The 22,283-nt window shown below is 39.9% G+C and overlaps 1 protein-coding gene across 1 annotated transcript; it reads right to left on the bottom strand.

Moving 5' to 3' along the window:
- Positions 1-19,783: 19,783 nt before the first annotated feature.
- LOC126601894 (probable jasmonic acid carboxyl methyltransferase 2) lies at positions 19,784-21,926 on the bottom strand. The gene is made up of 3 exons (XM_050268657.1): positions 21,770-21,926; positions 20,893-21,576; positions 19,784-20,303 (listed from the first exon to the last, which is right to left on the bottom strand). Exons 1-3 carry the CDS (start codon positions 21,842-21,844, stop codon positions 19,959-19,961), a joined length of 1,104 nt encoding a protein of 367 aa, XP_050124614.1. The 5' UTR covers positions 21,845-21,926; the 3' UTR covers positions 19,784-19,958.
- Between the last annotated feature and the right edge of the window lie 357 nt (positions 21,927-22,283).

The raw sequence follows: 22,283 nt of genomic DNA, 5'->3' as shown, positions 1-22,283 counted from the left end.
CACATGAAATTTTAAAAATTAATTACTTGTGAAGGGTAGAGTATGTATATTAAAACAGAGAGGGTAATAGTGATTGAGATAATAAAAAGGAGATGAAAGAAGTGATGTAGAAAGTTGATTTATTAGTGGAACGTGGATTGTCTCTATCCATAGATTTCAAAACAAAAAAAGTGAAGTAGTAATTAAACTAGTCTTTATAACCTTTTTTTCGACATTATCTGAAAATGACCTACGATGGTACAATTCATGTAATTTTATTTCATAATATCGTCTTTAAAAAAAATCTCATGAGGGAAAAGAACAGGAATAAATTCTAAAAAAAAAGTGAGTGAAATAGAAAGGAAAATGATCCAAAAAAGGTATATGGTATTACCCACTGATCATTCCCTTTATAGGCGACAAAATGGTTGTAAGTTGGGGGTGTCATGGTGCGTTTTAATTAATTAAGGCACATTGGCCTTTTCAATTGCAAAAAATGTATATTGCTCCTAATTAACAAAATCAAAAGTAGGTTTGAGTTTATTTAAGTTAGTTAAAACAATATGTTATTTCTTCGCACTTGAATTTGGATGTTCTTTCTGTAGTTTAAATTAATTTAGTATATATTATTGTTTGTATAGAAAAAAATGGAGACAGTTTGGCGCCATCTCCCGGGAAGCTTGGCTGGTATTTTTGGCACCTTAATTAATTTGGAATTGCTCAGGCTACCTTCTATTATATTAAGTTGAATGATCCCGAAATGGAAGACAGATAAGAGATTCTAACTTTGTAGTCAATCTTTTTCTGGCACGAATTCTAGGGTCAAATTTGGTGTACTTGTCGTTTTCGCCATAGTAGAGGGTTTTATATTGTGTTCAATTCCAAAGCGGGTGAGCAGTTCCAAAGATATTTTCATCAAAATTGATTTGAGACATTTTAAAAATATTTTTAAACAAGTTCCTAATTGAATGAAAAGATAGACAATGAAACGATGCCTTCGTCTTATGAATATTCCTATCCATAACAAAGCTGATTTAATATGTTCCTAATTGTGATTTTAAATACAGTGTTAAGCTAACTACCCATATTCAACAAGTAGGAGTGTGGACCTTGTACGTAATGATGAGACGGTGGAGAAAGACCAAGATCATGGCCTTTGGCCATGACCATCCCCAGGCATGTCCTCCCTCCCATCCCAAAACCTGAGAAGCTGTACGGTGCTTTTGACTCATATACATCCTGCATGCATGCATGCAGTTAAGTTTATCAAAAAGTCGAATTCAGTGAGTTGTAAGCTGTAATTTTTAATCGCGTACAGTACATATTTTAACTTAATTTTAACAAGAAATTAATTGAATGAGGTGAATTTGATCCATTCATACGTACGTCAAACCTTGACGGATTGAACTTGTGAGTCTGAGGATCACTGAAAAGGAGATTGATGAGAGAGAGAGAGAGAGAGAGAGAGTAAATGAAACAAACATATTTAATTTGTTCAGAGCTCAAACCTTCCATCTCGCAGCAAGTATTGGAAACCATGGCATCGATGGAAGCCAACCTTAGGGATTCTCACCACCTAATTGACACACACCACTCATTTGTTCAATCAATTATACGAAGTATGTCAAGAACAATCGTTTTTAATACTTGCAACTTGCAAGTCTTCAAGAACGATCGAGCATGTGACCATGTGATCAATTGCCATCAGTCCACACTACTGAGAGAAGTCCGCATGTGTAATCTCAACCTTGTAGACGATAATAGGTTTGTCAAATAACACAAATGTCAAAAGTAAAGTGATATTGTATATTATAGTACATAAGAAGCATACGTCATGTCGGTAATGCTCCACTGTAAGAATGAAATGACTTCGAAGAAGTTTTTCTCGCCAAGTTGTTCTTTCCTTTTCAATCAAACAAAACAAGTAGCATACTATTCACTAATACAGCTATAAAAAAATAATAAGAGAAAGTGACGCCTGAACTTTGACTGAGTGTGAAGTACTTCCAGATTCTCGTTATAGAGATTTTTACCACCTACAAAAAGTAAGGATAAAAATACTTAAAAATACTTGCAATAGTACAAGGTTATTGTAGTATAACAGCTCAAGCAAGGTCATTCTCCACTGGGATTGAAATTGAATGAATAATTTATGTTAAAACCAAATCTTAATTAATTATTTGAAAACAAATTTTGGAAAATGTTGATTTTATGACCTAAAATATTAAAAACTAATTTAATTAAAAATAATTAAATAAGTTGAGAAAGTAAAGAAAACAAAAGAAAATAATTTTGAAAATAAATTTAAGCACTAGGATTCCGTCGTCACCTTAACAATCTTATGTAATTCTCCAATTACTTATGACTTACTGTTGACCCTAAAAACTATCAAGCCTACGTGGCGCGCATGCCGAGTAACTAATGAGCTAACTACGTCATTCGGTTGATGTGGAGCGTGCCAACTCGTCGGCCAAGCTCGACCGAAGAGTAAAATATGTTGATGTTGCGTCGGATGCACTACTGACTTCTCGATCTTGCAATTGCAACCGAGGAAGGAACACATCTCGACCTTCAGGTTATAGAGCTTGAAGACAAGGCTACTAGTTCTACGAAGTTCACAAATCGTCGATGTCGGATTTGATCACGGTGATTATATTCGTAAGAGTATAAGCATGCCGAATCGACACCAAACTATATGGACACAAATATTCAAAGCAGATGTACGTCTTAATCGTAAATGTGGTTCGGCAGTCAGAATGCCAAACTCTAAACTCAACTTGTGAGTATCCAATCATAAAACAACTTGGTGTTCAATACGCCGAGTCTAGTGATTCGTAACATTTCACTTCACTAAGAAGGCTCGTGAAATGACCTCTGGCAATAGGGATTCGAAAACCCTTCTCGACCGAGACTTGGATAGATAACCAGTCGGCCTTGACGCAATGCTGTTTATCCAAACTGAAGATGTTTCGAGGTTGGCTGATTCTACGACGGCAATGCTGTTTATCCAAATTGAAGATGTTCGCTGGTTGCCTTCACAGTGTTGTTTATCCAAACTGAAGATGTGTTGGTGAAAAAGAAAATAAAAATCTCAAGGTTGATGAGAGGTTTCGCGTAGAGCGAGGTTTGCGCAAGGCAGCTTGTGTGTTGAATTGGAAGAGTCTTCTTGTTGTCACTGCCTCTGTATTTATAAGTTTCAGTTCTTGCTTGGCACGACCTGGTAACTTTGTTGAGTTCAATCGGGATTCTGCCACCTTCTCCACATAATATGCGATATCCAAAATCCCTGATGTAGATCACGTGCATTTGTGATAATGGCCCCAGGGAACAATTCTGATATTTGATGGTATCGTACCCTGCAGATCTTTCCCCCAATGCCACGTGCTCCTTCCTTATCTTTTGCATGGCACCATTCTAAACCAAAGATTGGTTTTGATGATGTTGGTTTTGATGATGTTTGAATGCCTCGCAAGCCGTGAATCTCTATGGTCCAACTTCCATGCACCAATGACATTCCAATTTGTATGACTTCATCATTATCCCAAACCACGCATCCTGACTTTTCAAACCCAATCTACCATGCTGCTCCAATCTGATAACAGGAATCCCAAGTCCACTTGAATTGTACTTGTTCGAAGATATAATGCTAAAATGATTCAAATTAAAAGATAATTATTATGATAAAAACCATAATATTATCCTTTAATAGTAACCAAATTATCTTCATTTTTCATCCAACGGTTAAGAGCTATGCTCATTCAACGGTCTAGATTACTCGGACTAATAGTGTAAAATCGGGTCCAAACACTTACACATGCATATTTTGAAGGTTAGGTTTTCCTAAAGTATGCCCTACTTGGAACCTCCAACATAGAATGTATATCTAACATGCAACTCGTCCGTGGTGTCCAGATTGAATGTGAACATGCAAGACTCATTAAGTTTTGTGAAATCCTTTTGAAAAACCATATAACCCTTAAGACGTGTCGTCTATCCTAAGAAGTTACACATATTAACCATAAGAAGCCAGCGCCAATTCCAGGGACAGTCATCTGTCAAAATTGCATCAAATTACTTTCTAAATATCGTAATGGTGGTCAATCATCAAGACAATTAGATAGTTTCAACACAGTGATTAATAATTCAAAATTTGCTTGCATAATTTCATAAGCAAATTGAAAAGAAACTACATATTCTTGCTAAGGCTAACGAAACTAGTTACTAACAATCATAAAATAAAATATTATTAAGAAAATTGATAGAAAACACCTTGAAAATAAACTTGAATCGTCAAAAGCTCTCTAAAGCCAAATTGCGTGCATTCTCCTCCTTATCTCCCTCTTAAACCCTAATGGCTAAAAAGCCTTATTTATACTACTACAAAATAAAACCCTAACTACTAAAGGTCTTAGAATAAGACTAGGAAACCAAATAAATTGAAATAAATTAGGAAATATAATCCTAAATTAACTTGAAAATTCACCCAAAATCCTTCACAGCCATGTTTTGGACCTATATCAGCTCCAAAATCGGCCCAAAAATAGCTGGATTTAAAGCTTGGACTATTCTGAACACTTATCCAGAAAGCCACGAACTCATCTGAGATCATCTTGGGCTCCAAAAACTGCACTAAAGCCCAAAAACGTTACTTTCCAGCAACGCGCACTGCTTATTTATTTAATCGCCAGAAAATAACCGTTTGGTAGAAATTGCTGAAATTTTGACATAAACAAGTTGAGAGACATATGAACGTCCTCCAATTTGAATCACTCCAAAATTCTTCCGTTTCATTACTTTTTGCTTCAGAGGAAGTCGAATATCCTACATTGAAATACATAACAAAGTATCAAAATTCTACCAAAATAACCAATAAATTAATACTAAAAATAGGATAAAGTATATAGTATAATACCGCCTCATCACTCGTCTAAGAATTTGACCATCGATCCATGTTGTTGATGCACAAAACCGGATGGTCTTGGTACAACGTAAATCCGACCGTGAATCTGCACAAACGCTCAAGAACACGAAGAACACAAAGAACACAAGGATTTTATCGTGGTTCACCCCAATGTTTGGGCTACGTCCACACTGTATATGTATTTATCTGAGAGTATTTGTGAGAGAAGGAACTCTGTGAGTGAAGAGCTTTGAGAGGGGGTGAGAGGCTTAGGAATTGGCCTCCCAGAGTGAGAGTGAGGCCTCCTTCAGAATGAGGGTAGGAGTCCCCTTTTATAGAATAAGGGGCTCCTCCTCTTTTACAAAGTATGGGCTTTAGTGTGAGGCCCAAATACAAGGCCCAAGGCCCAAATATACGAGGCCCTAAATATGGTATAAACAGTAGTCCCCCAAGTCTTCAGTCAAGAGAGTCTTTTGGCTGGAGACTTGAAATTCAGTCCATGTGTGGGCCGAAGTAACTGATGCTCGATATGAGGCGGTGCCCAATCTGAAATGATGCTCAACTAGAAGTAGCACATGTTGTGAGGCCGCTTTGCTTGTAGCTTATGTTGCCTTGGTTGGCTTGGCTTGTGGCGTTTGAAGGTGAGGGAGTCCCTTTTATAGAATAAGGGTTCACTCCTCAGTACATGAATAATGGGCTAGAGTCCCCCAAGTATTTTTCATGAGGCCCAGTTGAGGCCCAATATATGGTACATAATGTAGTCCCCCAAGTCTTCGGTCAATAGAGTCTGTTGGCTGGAGACTTCAAATTGAATCCATGTATGGGCCGAAGTGGTGGTTGTTCGGAGGCGGTATTTGTATACCCTGCACTGAAGCTTTGTAGGTGAAGCTTTGCAAGTGAAGCTTTGAAGCTAGAGCTCTGTAAATTAAGCTTTTGAAGCTAAAGCTCTGTAAATTAAGCTTTTGAAGCTGATTGACATGAGTGATTCTCATGAATGTTTATGTTGATTGACATGAGTGATGCTCATGAATGTTAGCATGAGTGATGCTCATGAATGTTGACATGAATGATGGTCATGAATGTTTATGTATGATTGTCATGAGTGATGTTCATGAATGTTTATGTATGAATGACATGAGTAGTGCTCATGTATGATTTGAAGTACTGGGCGTACTTTTGATAGCTTGATTGGAGCGATTTTGGGCTTATGGGCCTTCGCCCTCCACAACATTCCAGTCCAACCCATTTATTTTGGGCTTGTCGTTGTTCTTTTTTTTTTTCTTTTTTTTTTTTTTTTTTTTTTTTTTTTTTTTTAACCCTCTGATGGGGTTTATACATATTACCCTCGGATGGGGTTTATACATATGTCTCCGAAAGATAATAAATTACATCATTCTGGTAGAATGTTTATTCCTTACTTTTGTTTTTCTCTTTCTTTTCTACTTTTCTTTTGTAATTATCTCAGTGGGTAGCCATATTTTCTGCTTTGCTCTTTTCCACCGCAAATCTCATGTTGAAAGGGTAGCCATGCTTTCTGCTTTGCTCTTTTACTTTGCTTTGCTTGTGCTTTCCACTGCACCTTCCTCTCTGTCTCTGTCTCTGCTGTCCACGTGTAAAAAGCATCTTTGGAGGTCATCACTCATGAGCTCCGCGACCACTTTCTTTGGAGGTCATCAACCCATATGTGCTTGCATGCACCTGATCCATTTAATCATAGAGAATTAATGGAAAGCATCGCCGGGCAAAAGTAAAAGCATACCAATTTCAGTCTCCCTTTTTCTTTTCTTTTTTTATTCTTTAGTAACATCATGATCTTTTTCTTTTTCTTTTTCTATTATGTTCCCACTGCCTTTCTCTCTGTCTCTTCACCTGGTAGACAGAAGAAATCATAATAATAGAAAAATCTTTTGCTTTTCTCTTTTGCTTTCTGCTTTTGTTTTCTCTTTAGTCTAAAATGACAGCTGCTTTGGACAGCCTTTCCGACATCGTCCATTCGCTTTTCTCTGGCTTTTAAAAAAAATAGGAACATGCATCCGTCGACAAAAGCAAAATATAATCTTTCTCTTTTAGCTTTTGCTTTTACTTTGCAGAGTGCAGATGGCACTCAAGTTCTCTATTTCCTCCAATTGCAGATGCGCACTCCTATCTGATTTCAGGTCACGCCCCATGGTAGCCTAGGCTTGTAATGCCCAATCAGCGAGAACCCCTGCTCCTTCACCGTCGTGGATCTGCAGTCCCTGAACGAGATCGAGTCGCACGATAACAATTGCATCAGGACCGTTGACGCCTTCATCTTCCTAGTTGGACAGATCTTAGCCGTCTGGTTCACTGTCTCCTTCTTGTTCGCCCCGTTCGTGCAGACCCATCCGTCTTCATCAGCGACTCGAACGTTTAGGGGCTCGACTCTGACTCTGAATCTGAATTACCTTGCGCTAACTTTGACCTTGACCTTTTTCCTCGTGCTCATCTCGAACAACACGACGTCGGTGCTGTTTTTCGTCGGTCTGAGTCGACGCGTCGGCGGTCACTTTCCTGGCGGACTTACCGACTGACTCGGTCTTGTACACTTTGTACTCGTTCAAATCGATCGAACTCCACAACTAGTTTCGCTGGCATGAAATCACTAGAGATTCGAAATCTTCGGTGGACTTCAGAGCCTCTGGCGGCGGTCTCAGAAGCCTCGACGACGCTGTCTCGAGAGCCAAATGGTTCAGCGGTAGGTCAAGAAACACAGCGGACGATGAGTGACAGAGGGAAGATGGATCTTCGCTGGTTGGATCTGACGGTGACGGTCACCTATGGATCTGACGAGCAGCAGCAGCTGAAGATGAGGTTTCAACGAGGAATTCAAGGCCTCCAGCGATTCTGTTATCGGAGAGGATAAGCTTCTGGAGATTTTGAAGCCTCGGGAACTGCTCCAGGGATGAAACATCGATGCTCGCCATTGACAGTTGCTGCTCCGGCGTCTTCCACCTCGCCTACCCCCTCTGAGCCTTCTAGAGAAGTTCCAGAACCTTCAGCACCTCTCGATCTCAAACATAACTACTGAGGTAGTTAGAAAGCCCGGCTTCTTCATCAGCGGAGAAGGTGGGTATTCGCTAGCTGGATACTTGGATGGTTGGACCTGGAGAGCCTGATCCAAGCTTTTACTTTCTGCTGCTGCTGCTCAATCGAATGAGCCACCCTCTTGGACTTCGAACGACTATTTAAGTTTTAGCACCATGGTTTGCCAAGTTTAGAGAGCTGGTGGTGTTTGCGGATCAGATTTGAAAAAATTTCAAAGAAGCAGAGTTGGATGTCGGAGTCGGGTAAGGTCGGCTGGGTCAGGAGGTCCGAGTGGGTCTCATTTGTTGAAGAGGCGGAGCTCCACACTTACCTCTCTGCCCTCGTTACGGTTCTCTTAGCTTATTGCATCCGCCTTGATTGGTGAAAGCTTGAGCCTGAGCTCCTCCTTTGCTCTGAGCTTCTCGAGCCGCTCTAACTCGTGCTTCTCCACGACGGGGCCGCGACAGCCGCTTGATCTGATCCAGCCCCAAAATCACCAGCTTCCTGGAGGGGGTATTGAACAGAAACGCCAGTATCATAAGCATTTCTGATAAAATCACTACAAACAGCAGCAGAATCATCTTTCTGGTGTTTTTGTTTTGGTGGGTTGTGGGGAAAGGCGTGAGTTCAGAGGCAGAGAGAGAGAGAGAGAGGGCTCTATGTCTGTTTGAGATTTTGATCTTTTCTGTTTCTTTCTCTCACTAGAAAATGGAAAACGAAATGGGTTTTTGGGTTTCTTGCAGATTTTTACAGATTCAAGGTGGAGTGTGGTGAGGTCTCACGGTGGTGAGATGAAAAAATGAAAGAGAACCGACATAGCTTTTTGTATCGATTCCCACAGACGGCGCCAAATGTTGATGCACAAAACCGGATGGTCTTGGTACAACGTAAATCCGACCGTGAATCTGCACAAACGCTCAAGAACACGAAGAACACAAAGAACACAAGGATTTTATCGTGGTTCACCCCAATGTTTGGGCTACGTCCACACTGTATATGTATTTATCTGAGAGTATTTGTGAGAGAAGGAACTCTGTGAGTGAAGAGCTTTGAGAGGGGGTGAGAGGCTTAGGAATTGGCCTCCCAGAGTGAGAGTGAGGCCTCCTCCAGAATGAGGGTAGGAGTCCCCTTTTATAGAATAAGGGGCTCCTCCTCTTTTACAAAGTATGGGCTTTAGTGTGAGGCCCAAATACAAGGCCCAAGGCCCAAATATACGAGGCCCTAAATATGGTATAAACACATGTCATTGCGCTGGCTGTTCTATCTGACCTGCAATGATCATGGTTAATATATTATCTTTGATCTCTTCATCCGCTAACACCGCGCAGTAGTGCGCGCCTGTTAACCCTTATATCCTTCCATCCCCAATTATTCCCATGATTTTCATTCTGGCCTGAATCATACAGTTTGAGCCTGTTAGGTTTTGAAAATTTAGGCCTGCAAGCCCATAAGGATGAATACAATGTTGAAATATCTCACATCAATTATATATCTGAAATAAAAATAAATAAAATAAAAATAAATGAATATCATAATCTCACCCCAACTAATATCAAGACTTGTTGTGAGAAAACCCCACACCTAACGGATTGTGCAAGTAGAACTATACCGGTTTTGTTGGAAGTGCGCCTTTGACCCGTCTTTTTGATAATTTCGACATGGTAGTAGAGCCAGGAAGCGGGCCCGTACTACCACATGATGGGTGGGTCCCCTTAGCCCCGGGCTATGATGGTGGGTCTCTTGGTCTCGCTTGTAGGGTTCCACATCGACTGTATCTCTGAGAAAAGAAGAGTTTAAATATTCTAACCCCACACTTAACGGATTGTGCAGATAGTAATTACCAAATTGAGAACAATATCGGTATTCTTAGAAATAGACATTTGTTATGTTTCCTTGATAATTTTGACGTACAAAGCCCATTTATGAGACATTTTGGGCCTCTTTATATAGGATCCGAAGGCGGAATAGTATTTTACCTGAAGTCCTTTGTAAAATCTAGTCCCGGGTTTTTAAACACTAGTTCGTATCCGCTTTCCGCGCTTATCAACATCTTGCACATAGCTTTGCAAGTTATCTGCTCCAAAAAGGAAATATACAAAACACCATACAAATAGGTCACAAAAACTAACCACCCAAGATCTGTTTGAAATGCTCTCTGAATATATTAAAGCACTTTTAGATATCCAAAAATTCAATGATTTTTCAAAAAACAGTTTAAACTTTTATTATAAAATTTGGCATGCTTTTTAAGAAAGGCGCTCGTGATTTGTGAACATTAGTTATTTCGTAGGAAGTATTTTTAAATAAGAACCGGTAGTGACATTCAGTTCTTCGTTATGTCAAAGGAGTTTATGAGTTGATTTTAATATTATATATTTTATCATATTTTTCGTATATTTTGATAATTATTTTGGTGAAATTTTGATATTTTAATTTATATTTCTAACATATGACATACGAAACTCTTATGAGCAAAAAGTAAACCAACGAACGAATTTTTGAGTGATTCCAATTAAAAGACATTCACAAGCCATTCAACTTGTTCCTGTCAAAGTTTTTTATTTTTTTGACGAGCAGTTGCGTAGCTCAACGATAGATTTCAAGCATCTCTTGCTGAATCTCCCAAAGTCATTGTTTAAGACCGCCTTTGCTGAAGCCTGACTCCGTGCTCGAAACGAAAACCCTCGTCTCTCCAAATATGTTGGTCCTAAAGCAATTTCCTGCCTGCACTCACAGAAGTTACGGTGCTGCAGAAGAATATAAGAATCTGATGCTGACAATTTAACAAAATTGAATATAAAATATTAAGTGGTTTCACTTATATTTATATTTACACTAAGACATTTTGTGATAAAACCTCACATCTACAGTACAAGTGACAAGTTATAAATTGGATAACACTATTAGGGCAGTTGGTGGTGGACTGTTGGCCCGTCTATTTGACAGAAAAATTATAAAGGTAGATCATGAAACCAAAGAGAGGTACTACCGGAGGAAGATGAACAAACTCGTAAAACCCCTTTCCACGGTTAATGGCAGCCATGAAGTTCAGGGTTTCTCCAATGAATGGTGATCCTTCCTAGAGGAATATCATCCGTTGATATATCTTGGTTTGAGTAGTTCACTGACTTGATTATTTGATAAATCAGACATGAAAAGGCACCTAATACTACTACCATTGCGTAACAACCAAAAGAATAATAAGCTTCGTGTGGCAAACGGAAGGCATGTTATTCTTATGCTACCGAGTTGTTCTCTGCAGATTTTGAGTAACTTGGTGGGTGGAACGATCAGAAAAATTTATAAAGAATTTAAATCCTGAATTTATATTAGTTAGACATCAACGGATGAGGAAAATTGATTTCTAATGAATACTTGAATGCACTGAGTGTTATTGGAAGGCTACCCTCTCAGAGCATCAACAATGGGGCAAGATGGCAAAATGTGGGATTGGAAATTTGAACTTCGGACTTATTTAATAGCATTTTCAACTATTTGGTGGATTTGGGTCTTAGACGGTCTTGAAGGAGTTACTATATCACTTGACTTCTTGAACAATGAACTGCTTTAACAAAAATCAATGTCTCCAACCATTATGAACAGTAATAGACGTGTTAGTTACTAAATTGAAAAGGACATGTGTTGCAGTATTATTGCTAGAGATCGAACCATATTGGTCAATTATATTGTCTAACAATTCAAATTTTAATCAGTTACAATTAGTGATTCCTTTGACATTACTTGTTTTCATTTCTTCAACACTTTTTACCTACCTTCTCCTAACTCCTTAGTCCTTGCATAGAAACCAAATCTAGTATAACTTTTTCTTAAGATTATGTTGTTTTTCTACACTTCCTTTTGGATTTAGCATGACCTAAAGATTTTGTTTTGGTAAAAAAACATGACCTAAAGATTGTGTTAGTGGGAAGAGGTAGATCCACATACCACTGACATAAATTTGAGTGATCTTTGGTAGGTACAGACACAATCGTTTGATGCATGACCTAAAGATTTTGTTTCCTTAGCCGCACCAACACGGTGGACCCTAATGGCAGGCACAGACACACAGTCATTTGATGCAAATAGTCAATCCTAGTGTCACGGGCCGCATGTTAAAAACAAAGAAAATGCCCAAGACATCATATATCTAAGCCCATGAAGCCATGTCTTCATGGAAGCTTCTGGAACGTCCCGGAGAAATCAAGAACGTGGCGGAGCATTCAAGATAATCTAGGGCATTCCGGAACATTCCACACAAGTGTACATATCTAAGCCTCACCTAGAATAATCTAGATTAGGCAAGTTGTATCTAGAACTATGCTAGATATTTTTGGATGTAAGTAGGGGATTCTAGAACCCTCCATTGAGGAGGTGACTTAGGCCTATAAATAGGAGGTAAGGCCATTTGGCCAAACCATCCAAGAATTGTAAGCAATTGTAAAGTTCTCTTAACTTTCAATACAAAGCTTCCTTTCTCCCATCTTCTAAGTGATTTTAGCATTCTCCAAGCTATCTTAGCTTTCTTTGTGATTCGATCCGGGGAAGCGAGGCTTCGAAGGCTTACTTAGCTTGTTCATCGAGGTATTCAAGTCTAAGTGCCGCACGGGCGGAAGGCTTAAAGAGTCATCCCGTGACAGCTGGTATCAGAGCCAAGCTCGTGAATCACTTGAAGGAAAGTAGGATATGGCAAGTGGAGAGATGGTGTCCGGAGTCTCCGACCTAAGGGAGCGTACTGCCGAGGTCCAAGACGTTGCCAAGAGCAAGCCAAAGTTAAAGGACTTGCAAGCATCGATGGAGACCATGGAAGAGCGACTCGAGAAGGTGGAACGAACCATACTCGAGTTCAATACTCGACTTGATGAGGACGTTGTCGACAAGGAGGAAATCCAAACCATGGTGGACAATGGTAAGGATGAACTGCGTGGCTTGGTGGAAGGGCTACGAGATGAGCTCCTTGGCGCTCTCAACACCATGGCAGACAAGATGCGGAGGGAAGTCCAGGTTCACCTTGACAACATAGAGGCAAGGTTTGTGGCGCTTCAAGAAGAGATAAAGGACACAAGGGAACTTAAGGGAGATGTGGCGTTTTGTAAAGAAGCAGTTGTGAAGCAATTCGTGCAAGGGCCGAGGGAAATCAAGGCGTTGGACTCCAAGGTAATCGACTCCTTTAAACCCAAATCCTATAATGGGAAGAGGGAAGCAAAGGAGCTCGACACATTCGTGTGGAACGTGGAGCGATACTTCAAGTACCTAAAGCTTGAAGATGACGAGTCCAAAATCTCAACGGCAACCATGTTCTTAGCTGACAATGCCCTTATGTGGTGGCGTCGCCGAAGCATGGAGATTGAGCAAGGTACGTTCTCTCTCACCACTTGGGATGAATTTAAGAAAGATCTTATGTTGCACTTCTATCCCCAAAATGCCAAGTACGAAGCCAAGGAGAAACTAAGGTGGCTCAAGCAAACGGGGAGCGTCAAAGACTATGTCAACGCCTTCGTGAGCTTGTTATTCGAGGTGCCCAACATGTTAGAGGAAGACAAGCTCATGTACTTCATGAGTGGACTGCAAAATTGGGCAAAACTCGAACTACAAAGGAGGCACGTGCAAACATTGTCTGATGCCATTGCCGCCGCTGAATCCTTGATTGAGTTTAAATCAAGCCACCAAGGTGATTCCAAGTCCACGGGGAAGAGGGGTAACCATGAGAGAAGTGGGGGAGAACACAAGCCGAAGGACAAGGCCGAGACAAGCAAACCGAAGGAGAAGAAAGCCGATAAGCATGACAAAGGCAAAGGTAAGCCTTGGCAACCCACTTGTTACCTATGCGACGGCCCTCACATGATGCGAGATTGCCCACAAAAGAAGGCCCTTAAGGCCATGGCCTTCAAGGAGGATAAGGCCGAGGAGAGTAACGATGCAACGATGGGATGCATCCGTCTACTGAATGCCATCCAGACAACCCTCCCACAACCTAAGGCTGAAGTTGGGGGAGGATCATTGTTCGTCGACGTCAAGACTGGTGACAAGACGACGCGTGTGTTGGTGGACACGGGAGCAACACACAACTTCATGACGTCGGAGGAAGCCACAAGGCTTGGCCTCCGAGTCACCAAGGAGCCCGGTAGCGTGAAGACGGTAAATTCCGCTGCCACCCCCATTGTTGGAGTTGCGCACAATGTGCACGTAGACATTGGCACATGGAAGGGAACGATCGACTTCACCGTAGTCAAGATGGACGACTATGGCGTAGTCATTGGGTTAGAGTTCATGGACAAGGTACGAGCCTTTCCCATTCCCTTCTACAATATTTTCTGTATCCTGGCCGACGGAAGACAACCTTGCCTGGTGCCATTGGAAAGGCAAGCCAAGAAGTGTACCCAGCACTTGTCGGCAATTCAATTTGCCAAGTCTTGGAAGAAAGGCGAGGCCACATTTCTTGCAACCCTAATGTTGAATGAAGGGGAGGAGAAGCACGGGCCTTTGCCGAAACAAGTGGAAGACGTCCTTGTGGAGTTTGCGGACGTGATGCCTAAGGAACTGCCAAAGAAGTTGCCACCAAGGAGAGAGGTCGACCATGCAATTGAGTTGGAGCCTGGTGCTAAGCCTCCCTCCAAATCACCTTATAGGATGTCGCCACCCGAGTTGGAGGAATTGAGGAAGCAACTCAACGAGCTGCTTGATGCTGGCTACATCCAACCCTCCAAGTCCCCATATGGTGCACCCGTCTTGTTCCAACGCAAGAAAGAAGGTAGCCTAAGGTTGTGCATCGACTATAGAGCATTGAACAAGATTACCATCAAGAACAAGTACCCACTTCCGTTGATCGCCGACTTATTCGATCAACTTGGTGAAGCAAGGTACTTCACAAAATTAGATCTTCGATCGGGATACTACCAAGTGAGGATAGCCCCTGGAGACGAATCGAAGACGGCGATGGTGACCAGATATGGAGCTGCACGCTTGTTTTTAAAGCACATGGTGAAGTATTGGGGAGTTCCGAGAAGCATAGTCAGTGATCGAGATGCTCGCTTCACGGGTAGATTTTGGAAGGAGCTCTTCAAACTACTTGGCTCGAAGTTAGACTTCTCCACAGCTTTTCATCCCCAAACTGATGGACAAACGGAGCGGGTTAATGCATTGTTGGAGACTTATTTGCGGCTCTATGTTAGTGCCAATCAACGAGATTGGGCTAAGTTACTTGATGTTGCCCAATTCTCTTATAACTTGCAACGTTCGGAGTCGACGGGGAAAAGTCCGTTCGAGTTGGCTATAGGGCAACAACCCTTGACCCCGAACACGGTCGTGACTGGCTACACGGGGAATAGTCCAGCCGCTTTCAAAACCGCGAAGGAGTGGCAATTAGCCCACGAACTTGCTCGAGCTCATTTGGAGAAGGCTTCAAAGAAGATGAAGAAATGGGCGGATCGCAAGCGAAGGAATGTGGAGTTCCAAACTGGCGACCAAGTCTTTGTGAAGCTCAATGCGTCTCAGCACAAGAGTACTCGTGGCTTGCACAAGAGCTTGTTGCGGAAATACGAGGGACCATTCCCTATCATCAAGAAGGTTGGCAAAGCCGCGTATGTTGTGGAACTCCCACCCCGCCTCAAGTTTCACCCGGTGTTCCATGTAAGCAACTTGAAGCCTTATCATGCAGACAATGAGGAACCAAGCCGAGGTGAGTCTCATCGAGCACCCCCTTTGATGACGGAGGCATTTGACAAAGAAGTGGAGAGCATTGAAGCCAAGCGTGTCGTGGTGCGACCAAGACAACCAAAGCATGTGGAGTACTTTGTCAAATGGAAGGGGCTACCATACTCCGAAGCAACATGGGAGAAGGAGACGTCCTTATGGCAATATAAGGACTTGATTCAGACATTCGAGAGGCAAGAGTCGACGAGGACGTCGACGGCTTAAGTGGGGGAGGATGTCACGGGCCGCATGTTAAAAACAAAGAAAATGCCCAAGACATCATATATCTAAGCCCATGAAGCCATGTCTTCATGGAAGCTTCTGGAACGTCCCGGAGAAATCAAGAACGTGGCGGAGCATTCAAGATAATCTAGGGCATTCCGGAACATTCCACACAAGTGTACATATCTAAGCCTCACCTAGAATAATCTAGATTAGGCAAGTTGTATCTAGAACTATGCTAGATATTTTTGGATGTAAGTAGGGGATTCTAGAACCCTCCATTGAGGAGGTGACTTAGGCCTATAAATAGGAGGTAAGGCCATTTGGCCAAACCATCCAAGAATTGTAAGCAATTGTAAAGTTCTCTTAACTTTCAATACAAAGCTTCCTTTCTCCCATCTTCTAAGTGATTTTAGCATTCTCCAAGCTATCTTAGCTTTCTTTGTGATTCGATCCGGGGAAGCGAGGCTTCGAAGGCTTACTTAGCTTGTTCATCGAGGTATTCAAGTCTAAGTGCCGCACGGGCGGAAGGCTTAAAGAGTCATCCCGTGACACTAGGACTTACATGTTTTTTCTGCTAACGTTGATGGTCGCTTATGTGTTTTGTGTTTGAATAATTTACATTGTGAAACATGTTTTTAATGAGCGAATGTCCGATGCGGTTTGTTCCGTTCAGACAAGTTGCTTGCTGGGATTCTTGCCCTTGGAGATGCTGCAGCAATGGAGGAGCAAGGAGAGAACATATATATTCAGGTAAATGTGCTTGAAATCTTTGTTTAAAAAATCCACTAAATGTCTTTGATTCTTTGAATTTTTAATATATTAAGTCCAGTTGTGGGAAAGTTGTGATAATTTTATGGATCCCTTGTTTGAATAGTCCCTTGCTTTTAGGATAAATTTTTATCCGATAAAAATGATATTGCGGCGATGTCTCAAATTAATATGGCGGTATTTTAAACCAATTACGTATTGTCATAAGAGATCAGTTTCTCTTCCACTATCAATAGAGAGAAATTCTTAGGATTGGACGATCGGACCATGTGGATGTTTGACCTAAAAGACTAAACTATGCACATATTAAGGTCATCTCCAACCGAAAGGGCCAAAATAGCGCGAAAATCGTCTCCAACCGAGGGCCAGGCCAAAGGGCTCGTGGGCCCCACAGAACAAAAAAGGCCAAAGGGCCAATTGGCTGGCCCAACCCAGCCAGCCTCGCACCGGGCTAGAAAATTTGAATGCAAAGGCTAGTTGACGTTAACTAGCCATTATATTTGAATTTTTTTTACAGTTTTTTTTTTTACAAAATTAAAACATAAAAATAAAAATTCTATTTTTTTTATAACTTCCTAAGCCATTAAATAACATTAAGTTACATGAAACAATATTACACAATGTTAAACAACATTAAATAACATTAAACAACATAAAAATTATACAATATAAAAAAACATTTAACAACATGAAACTTAAACAACAGTTTTAAAAACATTTAACAACATAAAACTTAAACGTTTACTCCATGCTTCTTTTGACCCAAAGATGTTGTAGTAGTTTTTAAATTTAAGTTGTTGTAGTTTTTAAATTTAAACAATAAATTATGTTTGGCCATGTGACCCTCAGTTGGAGATGGTTTTTTGTCACATGGCTATATTTGGCCATATGGTCATTTGGCCCTCAATTGGAGATGGTAAGAAATGTGGTCCTGCACTATTCATTAAAATATTAATTTCTTGGAGGATCAAAAGGCTAAAACAAGCCCTCTGAGCCTCCTTCGATTGGAGATGGCCTAATACCCCTCTTAAATTTCAGCCCCATCCAATGCGTTTGATTAGACAAACACGTGGTCTATTCGTTTTTACCAATGAATTCCTCCTCATAATGGCCTAAAAGGAAGTATAGGATTAGGATTCTCTTCCTTCCTCTTTACATCTCATTTCATCTTCTCCTCTTACAGTCTTTATTTTGTCTTTCTCTTTCTATAAAAAAATTAATATAAGATGTTAGCGTGACTTAATCATAACCATTCAAATAAAAAAGAAGAGAAAGAGGGAGAGGGAGAGAAAAAGGAGAGGGGAGATAATCATTCTCCTTCACAATTAGATAGCGAAGAAAATGACGAATAAGATGTTTCTTTCACCGTCCATGACTTTTGAGGACCCAAAACTTTTGAGCTTTGGAGGAGGACCAATCATCTGCCACAGAAAAGGTCCAATCATCTTATTTAAATAGCTTTGGAGTCCAGCTTCCCCGCCACACACAAGGTCCAATCATCTGTCACAGAAAAGCTTCCAGCTTGGGAGGAGGACCACTCTAAGAGGAGGACTTTTGCACTAAAACGCCATCTTGATGCTGGCACTAAAACGCCAACATTGTCCTGCCATCAAAAGCTGCTTATTTAAAATGAATTGTTATTAGCACTTTAAAATTATAATTATACACTTCTAATTTTCTATATTTAAAAATAAAAATACATTTGTGAGAAATGTAGAATAAAATTTTTAAAATGTCAATAACACTTTCTTATTTAAATAGCAACAAAATATCTATTCATAGCCCCACCATACCTTGTACGGAAAGGCACATACTTGATATATCTAGAGTCTTTGCCAAGGAAAAACTTTGCAACAAAATTTCTATTCATAGTCCCACCATACCTTGTACGGAAAGGCACAGACTTGATGTACCTAGAATCTTTGCCAAGGAAAAACTTTGCGTAAGAGCATTTTTAACGAAGGGCGTATAAGAGGTTGAAAAAGCGATGGATATAATTTGTTTTAGAGCTCCAAATAATCTTTGGGACTTTATAAAAGAATTTTTCTTAATGAGGGGTTATATATTTTGAGCTCTATATGAGGCTATATATATTTATTTATATAGTAATTTGATAAAACAATGATCTTTTTTTTTGTGTTAGCTTTTCTTAAGTTGATTTTTGGACGTGCTATCTTAATTTTTTTTTATGAACCCTTCAACCTAAAAAGTTCAAATTGTGACAAAGTTATATTTCATCACTTATAAATTGTTCGTTGGATTAGATTCTCTTATCGCAATCTCATTCGTTTAAAGAAACAAATTCCCACTTCACCTTCTGAAATAATTTGATTTTCACGTATTACACAACAATTTACTTAACACCAATTGGTAAATTTACTTCATACAATTTTGAAAAAAAAAAATTATTTGAAAATTTCACCCATCAATGCCCATGAACGTTAAATCAATTTGAAATTTTAATTCTTATGAAATTTAAAACAATCATTAATTAGCCAAATTGCAAGAAAAATAAGTAAGAAAAAATAACTAAAAATTATAATAAAAGGAGAGTATAAGTGTATTTGCAATTGGAGGGAGAGTGATAGAATTTTTGCTCACATGGGTTGCTACTTTTTTTGTGGAACCCACTGTTTTTTAAAGCTAGATGTAGTCCGCTTTTATGCTACCCAAGAAAGGAAGATGCTAGCCCCAGTGATGGATGTAGCCTCATTTTTCGGCTCATTGGGGATAAAATATCCCGCTAAGGTTGGAAATATAGTAGCCTCATGGAGGATAAAGTTCTCATTGGGGATGCTCTAATGATTGTGAATATTTGATTTGTATGAGATTTAAAAATTAATTTCATCTAGTATTTAAATTTGGCAATCAATTTTGTTGTTGTTGTATTGTTTTAATTTGGGGTGTAATATTCACACACCCCATTTTACTTCTCACATACCTTTTTAATTTTCGACCGTCGGATCGGATGAATTGAAGAAGATCAACGGACATAAATTATCAAGGGGTGTGTGGATAACACATCCCTTTTAATTTAGAAGGATAAAAATATAAGGTTATGTTGACAACCATATAAGGGCCACATGAGTATGTTATAATTAGTTGTGTGATTAATTAGTTGATTAAATAACTAACTACTTATGTATTATTTAACTTATCATAATAAACAGACTCATGTTTCCTTCATACGGTTATCAAATATATATTGTCACTAAAACCCTCTTTAATAATTGACCACATTCATACAACTAATTAAAAGCAATAATAGATGGCAAGTATAGGCAAACCAATAACCTAAGAAAGTGACAATGAGACTCGATTTTTAATTTGTGAACGAAAAAAGAAAGAAAACTCAGTTCTTTCTAATGACCGACAAAACCAAATTGATGTACTTGGTTCTAGATTTTGATAAGTGATCCGCGACGAGCTCGGCGTACCGACGAAATAGATCATCCATGATATCTTTTCCGAAATGAGATTCGATCATCGACTCAACCACAGCTCTTATGGTCTTGGCCACTCGCTGTCCACTGGTTACAACGGATATCTCTGCACCACCATCCCAATCAATTTCAAAGGCTTCAAGGCGGTCCACCGTAAATGATCCTTCATTTTCTAACTCCAATTTCAGTTGCTCTTCACTTGGGGCATAGTATGGAGCGTTGAAGGAATCAACCTTTTCCTCTTCAATGAGGCCCTATACCATTGCATATACAAAATGTTACTAGGCAATAAATTAAGCTCGTGTTTGCACCCGCTAAAAACTCATATGCTTATGAAAAATAAGAAAATTATTTGGATACATAGAACTGATGACAATTTATTTATATACTATTTAATATGTGTTGGCTTATTGTGTGCGAGTCTCATCTATATTAAAAAATGTGACTTGTTATGTCCAAATAGCATTACTTATGGAAAAATAAAGAAAAACAGGTTTCTTCATAAATTAGTGTGTAAAACTCCATTCATAATAAAATCAAACACTTGAATATCATTTTAAAGAAGAAGAAAGAGCGTAAACTCAATTGTACATTATACAATCAACTAGTATTGTGCCCAACGTTAACAGTTGATAGGTCTGAAGTTTTTCTTCTACGGGATCTTGAAGTATTGTTTCTCAATAACGGTAAAAATTGTTAGGAAAAACGGTTGAATTAGGTACTAAGAAAATTATTCTTATGAGAGATGAAGAGAACTACCTCTAAGAAAATTATTCTTATGAGAGATGAAGAGAACTACCGGAAACTTAAAACTAAATATTGCATATTTATCTCTGTTGGTACCTCTAAAACCATGCTCATTAATGCATGAGCTAGGAGTTCCCACTGGTAGCAGCTCTCTTGAGTTGATGGGTCAGAGGACGACCTGCCCATGAGTGACAGTACCATTCGTCCTCCACCAACTATTTCTTCGGCTCGGGACTTGAGAAATAACGAAAAGTCCTTGTGAAATTGAAGTGAATATGCATCCAAAACGCATTGGGGGCTGGTCTTAGATATGTAGATCTTTCCTTTGTTCAACGCTTTGCCACCTGCCTGGCAATCCAGGCCAGGAGGGACCTGAGAGAGCCAATGAAGACTAGAAGAGGAGTGCACGAAATGCAGACTCTTGGCCGGAAACAATCTGCCGTAAAACGAGCCCGGCACAGCGGAGATAAAGAAAGACTCGAATCTGTCACCTTTTTCTTTCTTCAGTTGGTTGTAGAATGCCGGGAGTGACATAAAAATGGTGTTGAAGTCGTTGCTAAAGAGGTCGTTTAGAAACACTCTAAACTCTGTGGATGATGATGAGCTGCTATGTGTGGCATGTATGGCATCAATTATCTCAGAGATAACTAGGAAGGCGTTTGGTCCAGATGAGCAACCCAAATCGGCTATTCCCATGCTCCCAATTGCTGCTATATTTGAGCACAACAATTTTTGTACAGCTTCATCAATGATTGGCTTTGCTATAGATAATATTTTTCCCTACAAAAGACAAATAATTAGATTAACTAAAGGAGATCTATGCAATAATAATAAAATAATAAAAGACATATAGTTAACGAAAGACAATATTAATGAGTTAATTTTGGCCCTGATTTGTAGTTGGACACGATTAATATCCTTCGTACATTATCCTCGCGCATTCTTGTCGTTAAAATAAAAAATTAATTTGTACCTGAACTGTAGAGTTTTGAGCATAACTAGTCTCGCCGTTCCCTTGGTTCATGTGAAGTACTTGCAGCACCTCCATCTCAGTCTCCCCTAGTCAAGTCAGCCCCGTCTTCTCCACAGATGGAGTCACACAAAACCCTATGAAACCTTAAAATGATGCTGCTGTGAATATATAGACCCCATGTCAGACCATGCGGGAGCACTGCAACCACAAACGTCCCAACTTATTACTGCGTGTACTATGTTCCATCTCCCATGCGGGAGTACTGCAACCACACATGTCGTCATTGATCACTGCGTACCATGTTGTGTGCCATGTGTCACGTGCAGGACCACATACATGCAAAAGTTTATAACGCAACTCTTACTGCGTACTATGCTGTGTGCAATGTGTCACGTGCAGGACGACATACATTAAGTTAAGTTGGCCAATTATGTCACGTGCAGGACCACATACATCAAGTTAAGTTGGCCATTTTTTTTTCGTGTCCTTGTGATGAAAAAACTTTTAATTAAAC

This window comes from Malus sylvestris, chromosome 15, assembly GCF_916048215.2.
Source record: "Malus sylvestris chromosome 15, drMalSylv7.2, whole genome shotgun sequence".
NCBI lineage: Eukaryota > Viridiplantae > Streptophyta > Magnoliopsida > Rosales > Rosaceae > Malus > Malus sylvestris.
This window is presented reverse-complemented; position numbering and strand designations above follow the sequence as displayed.